General features: G+C 60.8%; 1 protein-coding gene across 3 annotated transcripts; it reads left to right on the forward strand.

The window, feature by feature from the left end:
- Positions 1-467: 467 nt before the first annotated feature.
- On the forward strand, positions 468-12,099 carry AKAP17A (A-kinase anchoring protein 17A). 3 transcript variants are annotated; one of them, XM_023197393.2, is made up of 6 exons: positions 468-765; positions 1,441-2,221; positions 3,328-3,476; positions 5,327-5,506; positions 8,684-8,924; positions 10,185-12,099. In XM_023197393.2, the coding sequence occupies exons 2-6, from the start codon at positions 1,460-1,462 to the stop codon at positions 11,112-11,114; spliced, it is 2,262 nt and encodes a 753-aa protein (XP_023053161.1). In that variant the 5' UTR covers positions 468-765; positions 1,441-1,459; the 3' UTR covers positions 11,115-12,099. The 3 variants fall into 3 exon arrangements, with proteins under 3 accessions (XP_023053161.1, XP_023053160.1, XP_023053162.1); XM_023197392.3 differs by lacking the exon at positions 468-765 and adding an exon at positions 825-1,241; XM_023197394.1 differs by lacking the exons at positions 468-765; positions 5,327-5,506.
- Positions 12,100-12,428: the final 329 nt, after the last annotated feature.

The following is a 12,428-nucleotide window of genomic DNA, read 5'->3' on the forward strand; positions in this document are numbered from 1 at the left end:
GGAAGTAGGGGTGGGGGCTGCAGCGGTTCCGGGGACTCCACCGGAGGAGCTGAGGCCTGGAGCGGTCTCGGAGGGCTGGGAGCTCGGGGGACCGGGTGGGGGTCCCCAGGGTTCGGCGAGCGGGAGACTGGGAGGCCTGGGACTAGGGGACGTGGCGCTGCGGTGGCTCCCAGGTCTAGACTGGGAAGCAAGGGGCTGTCCGGGGGTTTCGGAGGCGGGGGCTTTGGGGCGCTCATCCAGGAGTGCGGTGACCGAGGCGCGGGGGGTACCGAGTGGCCGAGGGCCTGAGAATGCGGGGGGCCTTTCCGGGGGGACCAGGGGCAGCCCGAGGCTATGCTGGGGGGCTGCGGTAGGGGGGAAGAGCAGGGGCAGTGCCGGGTGCTGGGGGTTGGGCAGCCAGGTGTACCGGGGCGGTCGGGGGGCGCTGGAGGTCACAGTGGGGAGGGGTCCTCGGTGGTGTAGTTGTTGGGGCCGCCTGGGTTCTGGAGGGAGGGTTCACTGGTCTCTGCCCAGGCTGGAGCCCCTCCCTTGGGCCCCACTGACCTTTTCTGGTAGGTTTTGCACCCTCCCTCCCTTCTTTCGCGCCTCCCACCTCGGGCTTCGGCGAGGCCGTCTCCCGGGCCTGGCAGGAAGCCTCCAGGTTGACGTGGTGGGCGGCGGGGCCAGAGGCGGTCACCGGGGATGTTTAGGTTTCTGTGAGTGAAGCTTCGTCTGCTTGGAGTTGGTCGTCAGGAAGTGGCTGCTTGTCAGCTCCGTAGGGAAGAGGTGGGTTAAAGAAGGTGGGTGGGTGGAGGAAGAAGGCACGCATGGGGGACTCTGGACCCCAACTTGTGGAAAGTTCCTTGTACTCTTTGGCTTTGAGTGGGTTAAAGCTGGGTTACGTCTGGCCTTCGCGGAGATCACTAGGGTTCATGGTTCTGGATTGTCTTCCTAGCCGGAGACTTCCTGTTTTATCAGTGCAAGTACAGGGCCGCGGCCCCCTCCACAAAGCCAGATGCCTGCAGCTGCGCTGTCCCTGGCCCCTTCCCTTCCCTCCACTGTCTTTCTGCACCTTCCCGTGGAGCTAGGCGCTTGTAGCTTCCCCGTCCCTAGTTGACCTGCACGAGGGGTCCGGTCGTGCTCAGCTTCCTATTCTGCAGGCCCTGGGAGCTGCTGCGTGCTGGATGTAGGGTGTCGGGCAGCGCTGGCCGAGGCTTCGACACTAACCTGTTCTTCATCAGCTCGGCTTTTTCCCCTTCAGTGTATGTACTCTTAATGATTTCAAAAAGTAAAAAATGCCGTTGAGATGGCTTTTAACAGAGTAGAAACCAGCCTCTGACACGGCAGAGAGGCACTGCTGTTTCTCTTCTCTGAGTCCCAAAGTGCCGGCCGGTGTGGCCCCTCCTCGTTGGCGGGGGAGCCGGGGGGGCCGACGCTGACCGTCTGCGTCTTCTGTTTCAGGCCCGAGGTCCCGGAGGCTATGGCCGCGGCTACCATCGTGCACGACACGTCTGAGGCCGTGGAGCTCTGCCCCGCGTACGGCTTGTACCTGAAGCCCATCACCAAGATGACCATCAGCGTGGCGCTCCCGCAGCTGAAGCAGCCGGGAAAGTCCATCTCCAACTGGGAGGTGATGGAGAGGCTGAAGGGCATGGTGCACAACCACCAGTTCTCCACGCTGCGTATCTCCAAGAGTACCATGGACTTCATCCGCTTCGAGGGGGAGGTGGAGAACAAGAGCCTGGTCAAGTCCTTCCTGGCCTGCCTGGACGGCAAGACCATCAAGCTCAGCGGCTTCTCCGACATCCTGAAGGTGCGCGCGGCCGAGTTCAAGATCGACTTCCCCACCCGGCACGACTGGGACTCCTTCTTCCGCGACGCCAAGGACATGAACGAGACCCTGCCGGGGGAGCGGCCGGACACCATCCACCTGGAGGGGCTGCCCTGCAAGTGGTTCGCCCTGAAGGAGTCGGGCTCCGAGAAGCCCAGCGAGGACGTCCTGGTCAAGGTGTTTGAGAAGTTCGGGGCGATCCGGAACGTCGACATCCCCATGCTGGACCCCTACCGGGAGGAGATGACCGGCCGCAACTTCCACACCTTCAGTTTCGGGGGGCACTTGAACTTCGAGGCCTACGTGCAGTACCGCGAGTACGCGGGCTTCATCCAGGCCATGAGCGCCCTGCGCGGGATGAAACTCATGTACAAGGGCGAGGACGGCAAGGCCGTGGCCTGCAACATCAAGGTGAGCCCTGGGCGCCGAGACCCGCGCGCTGCCTCCCCCGGGCGGCTTCCTTCCGGCAGGGCCGGTAGATGGTTCCCAGCCACACCGCTTAGGCGGTGGGGACCTCCCCTGAGTAAAATGACAGCAACAGCCCCGTGCCCGTCGAATTTCAGAGACACAGGCGTGAGGTCGAGGAGGGGGTCCGTGCTGTGGTTTTAGAAACTTGGTATCTTAAGGAAGATGTAAAGCAGGTGAGGGTTGGACCCTCAGGAGCTGTGACAGGGATTTGAACCGTATCAGAACCAAGAGAACCTGGCCTTCCCAGAATGCTCCTTGAAACTAGGGATTAATGTTCCCTTACGCCTCATGTGCTGTTTGTTTGTTTGTTTTCGAGACAGGGGATCGATCTGTTGCCCAGGCTGCAGTACAGTGGCGCGATCTCTGCTCACTGCAACCTCCGCCTCCTGGGTTCGAGCGATTCTCCTGCCTCAGCCTCCCGAGTAGCTGGGACTACAGACGCGTGTCACCGCGCCTGGCTAATTTTTATATTTTTAGTAGAGACAGGGTTTCGCCGTATTGGCCAGGCCGGTCTCGAACTCTCGACTTCGTGATCTGCCCGCCTTGGCCTCCCAAAGTACTGGGATGACAGGCGTGAGCCACCCCGCCCAGCCTTGCCTCATGTGTTTCGACCCGTGTTGGCTTCGCGGTGACAAATGAACCAGCCTCCTGGAGGAGGTTTTGTGGCCTTAAGATGTGCCCCGTGGGCGTGGGCAGGAGGCCCCGGGGTGGCCGTGGCCACAGGAAATGGTGGAGCCGGGTGGCGGAAGGGGAACCGTGTCTTGCCGCGGTGGCGCGTCACTTGTGTCCAGTCAGTGGCGAGGGGTAGTTGGTGTTCCTCGTAACTCCGTGGGATGAGCTAAGTCTTGAGCCACTGATGGTGACTCGGAGGGATTGGTTTGGCTTCTGGGCCCCACCGTCTGGGTCTGCACCGGACGTGAGTGGTGAGCGGGCGCTGAGGCTCTGAGGACGCTCGGCCCCGCGGCCCGGGAGAGGGAGAGGGCGCCTGGCTGTGTGTCTGGGGGGCTTTGGGGGAAGAGGCCGTCTCACACCGTTTTTTGCTTTTAAAGGTTTCTTTTGATTCGACCAAACACCTGAGTGATGCGTCAATTAAGAAGCGGCAGCTGGAGAGGCAGAAGCTTCAGGAACTGGAGCAGCAAAGAGAAGAACAAAAGCGCAGAGAGAAGGAAGCAGAGGAGAGGCAGCGAGCGGAAGAAAGGTACCTCGTGCGGGAGCGGGCCTCGGCGCTGGTGTCCGGCACCGGGGAGTGTGCGCAGAGTGGATGCATGTGTTCCTGTGTGTGTGTGCATGCTTGTGAGCTCGTGTGTACCTGTGTGCATGGAGGCATGTGTGCCTGTAGCACGCGTGCCTGTGAACCGGTGTGTGTACTTTGTGTGTACGTATGTGTGCCCGTGTGTGTCTGTGCATCTGCGCACCCGTGCCTGTGTGTGTGCATGTGTGTGAGCTCGTGTGTGTACCAGTGTGCATATGTACGTGTGTGTGCCGTGTGTGTGCCTCTGCGTCTGTGCACACGTGCCTGTGTGCATGCATGCCTGTGAGTACCCGCGTGCATGTACCTGTGTGTGTATGTACACGTGTGCCCACGTGTGTGCCTCTGCGTCTGTGCACGTGTCTGCATGTGTGTGAGCTCGTGTACCTGTGTGCATGTGTGTACCTGTGTGCATATGTATGCATGTGTGCCCACGTGTGTGCCTCTGCATCTGTGCACACGTGCCTGTACCTATGTGCACGTGTGTGTACCTGTGTGCATATGTACGCATGTGTGCCCATGTGTGTGCCTCTGCGTCTGTGCACACGTGTATCTGTGTGAGCTCGTGTGTGTACCTGTGTGCATATGTATGCATGTGTGCCCACGTGTGTGTGCCTCTGCATCTGTGCACACGTGCCTGTAAGCACGTGTGTACCTGTGTGCATATGTATGCATGTGTGCCCACGTGTGTGTGCCTCTGCATCTGTGCACACGTGCCTGTAAGCACGTGTGTACCTGTGTGCACGTGTACCTGTGTGCATATGTATGCATGTGTGCCCACGTGTGTGTGCGCCTCTGCATCTGTGCACACGTGCCTGTAAGCACGTGTGTACCTGTGCACGTGTACTTGTGTGCATATGTGTGCATGTCTGCCCACGTGTGTGTGCTTCTGCATCTGTGCACACGTGCTTGTAAGCGCGTGTACCTGTGTGCACGTGTGTGTACCTGTGTGCATATGTACGCATGTGTGCACATGTCTCTGCATCTGTGCACACGTGCATGTGTGTGAGCTTGTGTGTGTACCTGTGTGCATATGTGTGCATGTCTGCCCACGTGTGTGTGCCTCTGTGCACACGTGCCTGTACATGCGTGCCTGTGAGCTCGTGTGCGTACCTGTGTGTGTACGCATGTGTGCCCCCCTGTGTGCCTCTGCGTGTGTGCACACGTTCCTGTGAGCTCGCGTACCTGTGTGCATGTGTGTACCTGTGTGCGTATGTACGCATGTGTGCCACGTGTGTGTGCTCTGCATCTGTGCACACAGCACACATATGCCTGTATGCATGCTTGTGTGCCTGTGAACCTGTGTGTGTATTTGTGTGTGTGTGCACGTATGGGTGTGTGTGCATGCTTGTGGGTGCACAGCTGTGCACGTGAGGATCTGCGTGAGTGGTTTGGCTCACTCAGAATATGTTTGAGACGCAGCAGAATATGTGTGTTTCTGTTCGTTTTCCTGTCGTACATCGTGGTCTGACGTGATCTCTGCCGGTTCCGAGGACCGCGCCTTTCCGGAAGAGCCACGTCTTCTCCCTCCACACGCTGTTCACATATCCCACTGAAACAAGCAGAATGCCTTGGCCGTTTGCAAGTTTGCGTTTAGGTTGAGGCTACGTTTACAAAATGAAGTAGAGGGTTGATGCTGATGGCCAGATTTAAAACAAAACAAAAAACCATAGGATAAAAACCCAGCTTCACTTAAGAGGCCTTTAAAGCAATGGCCTTGAGTTGTTCACTGCGGTTGGGGTACCAAAGACAACCTCAGGTCACTCTTTGTAGCCCTTTTTATCTTCTTGGCGTTGCAGGAGGGAACCAGCAACTTGCTGTGTGCATCCCGTGAGGCGGATTCCTCGTTGTCCTTCTCCATCCCTCCTGCTGTGCCCTCTTAGTGAGGCGGATTCCTCCTCCTCCTCCTCCATCGCCTTCTCCTCCATCGCCCCACCAGGCTGTGCCCTCCGAGGACTTCAGTGCGTCCAGCACGTCTGGTGCGCTTCATGCCGCCGATACCGAGTCTGGGATGTGTTGGACTTGGCTGGGGGGCTCCTGGACAGCCTCCGGCGGGACCGAGTTGGTCCGTTGTGTTTCCGTTTCTCGCTGCTTTATGTGACGCTGGTGCCACTGTGTTGGTGTGTGTGGCGGGTGATGTTTGCAGGAGAGTCCCGGCACTGAACTCCTGGGAGCAGGGTCATCCTGCCCTTGGTGCTCTTTATATAGCCCCCGTTGCCTCCCCTGGGGAGAGTGAGGCTGTCAGCCTCTGGATCTGAACCCCGAGGGCTCCTTAGATGAGGCAGGTGCAGCACGTAAGCGAGTGGCCGTGAATGGGCTGGGGGGGCCCAGGTCAGCCGTCAGCAGCCCCAGGACCCAAGGCAGGCAGTACACGGAGGCAGACACCCTGGGGGAACTGGACGTGCTGCTGTGTCGCCATCCTGGGAGCGGCGGTTCGGATGTGGGGTTGAGTCAGGGTCCCCTGTGTCCGCCGCTGTCAGGCCGACCAGGACAGCCGGGGTGGGACACAGCCCTGGGACATTACAGGGACTCTTCCAGGGTGCAGACACAGCCCAGGCCTGACTGAATGTGCCTGTCCACGTTCTGGAAGTGGGGAGTGGGACTCAGAGCCTCGGACCTCTCAGTCTTGCAGGACTGTCCCCGCGACGTTTCAGAAAGCAGCTTGGGGGTGAGGAGAAGCTGCATCCTTGATGCTTCCCTGAGGAGAGATGGGCGTGGGAGAAGTGGAGCGTGTCTCTGCGGGGAACAGGCCCGTCCACCTGGCCAGACCACACAAGGCTTCGGGGAAGCAGGGCCAGGCCGTGAGCTTCTCCACAGCAGGACAGGGTGGCTGGAGCCCTGGGGGAGGGCTCCAGGGTGGCCCGAGGAGCTGTCCTTCCCCACGCAGGGCCGTCCTTGCCCCTGCTGCCCCCCACGGTCGTTCCTCAGAGGCTGAGCATGAGAGGAGGCCCAGGGCAGCCTCCGGCGTTTCTCTCTGGTGGGTGGAAATGAAGTGTGTTTGGCCCTCACAGGTGACTTGGAGCTTGATGAGAGCTGTCCTCTGAAAGCTGCCCAGCCTTGAGGCGTCGGTGTGAGTCCCGCCTCAGGGCGGGCTGTGTGCCGGGCTGCCCTGAGCCGTCCTCTGAGCTCGTGGGGCGGTGACCGCTCACAGGACAGTTAAACCTTCAGCACGTGGAACTGCTTGAGGACCTGCATACCCCGGCCGGAGACCGTGTGGATCACTGCCTGGCCGTCAGCACCCGGCCCGGCTCCCTTCTTGAGGTGGTGGAGAGCACGACGCCTTTTCTCCCGGCCTGCTCCTCCTCATCCCCGTGTCTCCTCTCGCCTTGGTGTCTCCTCTCCCCTTGGTGTCTCTGCGGGTCTGCGTCATCCCGGCGGGCTTTGTGGCCTCGCCAGGCAGTGGGTGGCACCCACCCAGGCTTCAGAAGTCTCGGCCTCTGTGTCCTGTTCTGTAGGAGCGGCTGTGACTTGTTCCCGTGTTCGGTGGTGGTTTAAATGCCTCTGAGAACCGCAGGGCGGGGCAGGGTGAGCTGGGGAAATCCCTCTGTCTGTCGTGGACTCTCTCTGGGGACCGTGCCCCTCCCCGGCCGCGTTCGTACTCCCTTGCGGGACGCCCCTCTGCACAGGAACTGTGTGAGGAGCTGAGTGGCGTGGCTGTGGTTGCATTTGTTTAGAGAGAGGTCCCCCCATGCCAGTGCTGTGTGCTGCCCTCACGGGATTCCTGCATGACACGGACTCACCAGGCGCGGTTCCTGGTGGGCAGAACTGGCCTCCTCCGCGCCGCTGGGCATCTCCAGGGCTGCGTCAGGCCTGCTCGGGTTCCTCGGTGCTGCTTAGAGCTGCACGCGGGGCTTCCAGGCCACTCTTCTTTTGTTTTGTTGAGACGGAGTCTCGCTCTGTCGCCAGGCTGGAGTGCAGTGGTGCGATCTCGGCTCTCTGCAAGCTCCACCTCCCGGGTTCAAGCGATTCTTCTCATTCTTCTGCCTCAGCCTCCCAAGCAGCTGGGATTACAGGTGCCCGTCACCATGTCCGGCTAATTTTTGTATTTTTAGTAGAGACGGGGTTTCACCGTGTTGGCCAGGCTGGTCTTAATCTTTGTGATCTGCCCGCCTCGGCCTCCCCAAGTGCTGCGATTATAGGCGTGAGCCACGGCGCCCGGCCCGGGCCACTCTTACCAGGTCTTCCTGTGTTTTGTCGCCGCTGGGCTGCTGGGGCAGGGGTCCCTCCCCGTCCAGCTGTGTGTGTGGTCGCCGCCCTGCTTGTTGAGGTCATGGGTGATCGTCACCCAAAGAAGTGTGCTGGCGTTGAGTGCGATCAGATGAAACCACGTGCCCCCTTCGCTGGGAAGGGCCCCTCCTGCCCTGCTCCCTCGGCGCCCTCTCCACAGCCCCAGGCAGCCGGGCTGGCGGTTTTGTGCCGTCGTGGGTGGGCCCTTTCTAGAATTTCACAGAACGGGGATCGGTGCGGTCTGTTGTCTTCAAGGCCGGATTGTCCACTTGGCTGTGGCGCAGGGCTCTGCACGGCACGTGTCCGTCCTCCTCCTCCATGGCGTTGGGGCCGTCTCCCTGGTGTGCGCACATTCTGGCCTTCACTCGTGATTTTTAGAAAGCTTTCCTGTGGAGCTGGAACCTGTTTCCTGGGGCCTCTGCCGTTTGTGCTCAGTGCTGTCCTGTGGACGGATGCACCGGCCGAAGCCGGGCGCCTTACGTGGTTTGGTGGCCATCTGCGTCCTTCTGCCATGCGCTGTTTCCGCATTGGCCTTTCCTCGGTGGCGGCCACAGATGCCGCACCCCAAGGATCTTCCGCAGTTTCTTGAGTTGTTGCCGATGCTCTTTCCGCCGTCCGTCCGTCTTTCCCCTGGCTGGGGGCGTGGCTTTTGATGTGGTCGGTCTGCTGGTCGTTTTCTTCGTGGTTTCGGGGTTGGGTCACGCTTAGCAGGATGATGTGTTGGAAGGTCACGAAGGTCCTCGCCCGGCTCACTCCTCCCACCTCTCGGGCGGCTTTGAGTCAGCCGAGGTCCACTTTGGGATAAAGAGTTAAATGCTTAATCGTTCGACTGTGGCCTTTTCCCCCTTGTGTGAAAAGCCACTTGTATGGGGTATCATGTGTTGCCTACAGCTGCTCTCTGTGACAAACCCCCGGTGTGTTCCACGCAGGAAACAGAAGGAGCTGGAAGAGCTGGAGCGAGAGAGGAAAAGAGAAGAGAAGCTTCGCAAGAGGGAGCAGAAGCAGAGGGACCGCGAGCTGCGCCGGAATCAGAAGAAGCTGGAGAAGCTGCAGGCAGAGGAGCAGAAGCAGCTGCAGGAGAAGATCAAGCTGGAGGAGCGCAAGCTGCTGCTGGCCCAGAGGAACCTGCAGTCCATCCGGCTCATCGCCGAGCTGCTCAGCAGAGCCAAGGTACCCGGGGGCTCCCTCTGCCGCCGCCAGCCGCACCCGGGCTGCCCTCGGTGCCCTCCCCTGAAACGCGGGTGGTGTCACGGCGCCGTTTACCCGCTGGCCGCAGCTGTATCCACAAAACCAGCTTTAATGCTGAGGATGAGGGCTCCTGCCCGGTAGGGTGGAGCGCTTGTCTGTCGTTCCCGATGATTTCAGAGCTGCGACAGTTTCCTTTTGCAAAGCTGGTGCATTCAGGTTCCCCGAGCAGGCTGGCAGGCTCCCGGGGGCCGGGGCGGAGGCTCTCTGTCTCCTCTGGGTCCGGGCAGTGGCGGAGACTGCAGGGGGCCGCTCTCTCTGGCCCGTGCCCCTGTGTGTGGTCAGCTGGCCTGGCTGTGACCTCACCCGTGGCCCAGAGCAGAGGGGCAAGGTGGGCTGGGTGGAGGGCTGAGCACGCAGCGGGGGCCCGCCGTGGGCCCGGGTCCCTCCTCCGCAGTGTGAACCTGACAGGTCTCACCAGCGCCGGTCCTGACGACCCCTCAGCACCAAGAGCCTCCTTGCTCCTCCTGCAGGCACGACGGGTAACTCCCATGAGCCCGGGGCCAGGGCCCAGGGACAGACAGACAGACCTCCCCTGGACAGATGTCCCCAGCACGCTCCTCGTCCTCAGGAGGGCTGCGTCCCCCCGGAGTCCAACGCGGGGCGACCCCATAACCTGTTGTCTGATTACAGTTGTGATAAGTCCCCGGGAAGGAGCATGACAAGAGGCTGAGACATGTGGCAGCCCAGTCCTTACCTCATGGTGAATATTGAAGACACTAACCCAGGCTAGGCCAGGCTCGCCCCGCGGCGGCGGCGGCGGCGGCAGAGGCGGCGTGTGTCTGCGGCGTCATTTCAGCTCCCTGCTGCCGGCGGCCGCTTGTGACCTAACTCCAGGCCCCTGCGTGCAGCGTGGCGGGGCTCCCGGCAAGGCCCGGGGGCTCCCGGCAAGGCCCGGCTCTGCCCGAGAGGCCCGCCCCGGGGCTGTGCCGGGTCGCTTTGCCAAGGGGTTTCCTTCTCACTCAGACGCATGATGGCCCCAGGTGTGGCCCAGGGAGCCGAGGGATGGTCGGGCTGGACCTGGCTCGCCGTAGGAGACGCCCCCACCCCCGGGCTGGAGTCCAGCCAGGCCGCTGATCCTGCGTCCGCAGACCGCGGGGCCTCCAAACACCTTCCCAGCTCCTCTCCCACGTGTCCGGCCGGGCTCAGGAGTCAGGCTCAGCTGCGCTTTCCTCTCCCCTGCAGGCCGTGAAGCTGCAGGAGCAGGAGCAGAAGGAGGAGAAGCTGCGGCTCCAGCAGCAGGAGGAGCGGCGGCGGCTGCAGGAGGCCGAGCTGCGGCGCGTGGAGGAGGAGAAGGAGCGCGCGCTCGGCCTGCAGCGCAAAGAGCGGGAGCTGCGCGAGCGGCTGCTGAGCATCCTGCTGAGCAAGAAGCCGGACGACGCCCACGCACACGACGAGCTGGGCGTGGCGCACGCCGACCTGCTGCAGCCCGTCCTGGACATCCTGCAGACCGTGTCGTCCGGCTGCGCAGCCGCGCTGCACCCCCTCGGCGGCCAGCTCCCGGCCAGTGCCCCCAAGGAGACCCCGGCCCACCCGGAGGCCGACGGCGCGCCCAGAAGCCTGAACGGCAGCGTGGCCGGGGAGGCCCAGTGCAGGGAGGGTCAGAGCTCCTGCCGCGTGGCCCCCGAGGATGGCTCTCCGGAGAAGAGGTGCCCCGGCGGGGTCCTGTCCTGCATTCCCGACAACAACCAGCAGCCCAAGGGCCTCCCTGCCTGCGAGCAGAACGTCTCCAAAAAGGACACCCGGTCGGAACAGGACAAGTGCAACCGGGAGCCCAGCAAGGGCCGGGGCCGGGCCGGCGGAGACGGGCTGGACCAGCGGCACAAGCGGGAGAGGAGCCGGGCCAGGCGCGCGGGCAGCCGCGAGGACGGGCGGCCGCGCAAGGAGCGGCGGCCCCACAAGAAGCGCGCCTACAAGGATGACAGCCCCCGCCGGCGCAGCGCCAGCCCGGACCACGCCCGGTCCCGGAGGTCCCACAGCAAGGACAGGCGCCGGAGGGAGCGCAGCCGGGAGCGCAGGGGCAGCGCCAGCAGGAAGCACAGCCGCCACCGTCGCCGAAGCGAGCGCTCGCGCTCCCGGTCCCCGAGCAAGCACCGCAGCACCTGGAACAGGTAATGACGGGCGCGGCCTCCCCGTGGCCTGTCCGGGAGAGACCACGACCTGCTCCAGCGTCCTGGCTGCTCCTCGGCCGCTCTCCGTCCACCCCCTGCAAAGCGAAGACCCTCCTGCAGCCGGGAACGTCCAAGGAGCCCGCTGGCAACGAAGGAAGACACCATGCTTTAGAGATGCATCTCTCTCCACTTACCGCAGCCTACTGCGCACTTCACTTTCCAACAGGTAGTCCTTTCAAACTTGATCCGATAGCTTTAATACGGCCAGTCCTCCCTCTATCAGGAAAATGGCACGGACGGACAGTTGTGAGAATGGCACAGCGGCTGCATTCCTCCCCACGCGGGCATTTCTGTGTCTGCTTGGCGACCTCCCCACGTGCACGGCCTAGGAGGTGCACCTGACGCGGCAGGGGAGACTCCTCAAAGGTGGGGACCACCGGAGTCACACGGGCACTAGAAAGAAAATAAACCATTGCCCTGGTGATTTCTCCGTCGTCCCCCCCTTCCCCCCCCAGTTTGTAATTTTAACGGATCGGGAAATGCAGGTTGGGTGGGATATGCCGAAACGTGATGCTGACATGGAGTCACGCATGAGGAAGGTACAAGTCCTCTGAGATCAAAACTCAAACGGGCCATTCTTTTTAAGGTGTCCGTGCGCGGGGAGTGGTAGCCAATGGTCTGATGCTCCTTAACTTCCAAAACATTCACTTTTTACAACTTCCAGGAATTACGCATAAAAAAGGTTGGTTTCTAGTAAAGGTTAGTGCGTGTGGTTTTTTTAAGAAGCTGTTTTGCTAAATTATTTTTACTTGGAATGTTTCAAACAGATTTCAGGCTGCAAAAACTTGTTAAGTTTTATAATCATTCGCTTCTCCAAGTGAAGCTCAGAAGTACTTAAAAATAGCTGTAACGTTCGCGTTAGGAAAGATGGTGTTTATTCCAGTTGGCATTTTTATGGTGAAATAAAATCCTTTTCCAATGAACTGAAATTTTTCACGCTTACGATTTTTGTGTTTCTATGTGCCTTGGACTGCGTTGTTCAGCTAATTCTAGCCAAGTGCGTCTCAACCCAATAGAAGCCATTCACTTTTCCCAGAACTGCTGATTCGGTGATCCTACATCACACAGCTTTCCCGGGGCTGTACCGTAGTTACCTTCTGAGAGGACAATCCTGGGTCCTAAGAGGCATCACATTTGCTGAGAACATAAACTTAGCCAAATTCAGAAAACCAACCTTTCTTAAAACCAAGGAGCTGTTTTTAAAGCACATTTGAAAGACGGTGGTTCTTTTCCCCGCCGAAAGTAGCGCTCACAGGTA

The sequence above is a fragment of the Piliocolobus tephrosceles genome, unplaced genomic scaffold (assembly GCF_002776525.5).
Source record: "Piliocolobus tephrosceles isolate RC106 unplaced genomic scaffold, ASM277652v3 unscaffolded_24391, whole genome shotgun sequence".
Taxonomy (NCBI): Eukaryota; Metazoa; Chordata; class Mammalia; order Primates; family Cercopithecidae; genus Piliocolobus; species Piliocolobus tephrosceles.

What these genes read in the sequence shown, in the direction of transcription:
- AKAP17A (XM_023197393.2), top strand. Translation starts at nt 1,460, where the DNA reads ATGGCCGCGGCTACCATCGTGCACGACACGTCTGAGGCCGTGGAGCTC. An exon ending in CCGTGGCCTGCAACATCAAG is followed by an intron (nt 2,222 to 3,327) that starts GTGAGCCCTGGG and finishes TTGCTTTTAAAG; the next exon opens with GTTTCTTTTGATTCGACCAA. An exon ending in AGGCAGCGAGCGGAAGAAAG is followed by an intron (nt 3,477 to 5,326) that starts GTACCTCGTGCG and finishes TTGGCGTTGCAG; the next exon opens with GAGGGAACCAGCAACTTGCT.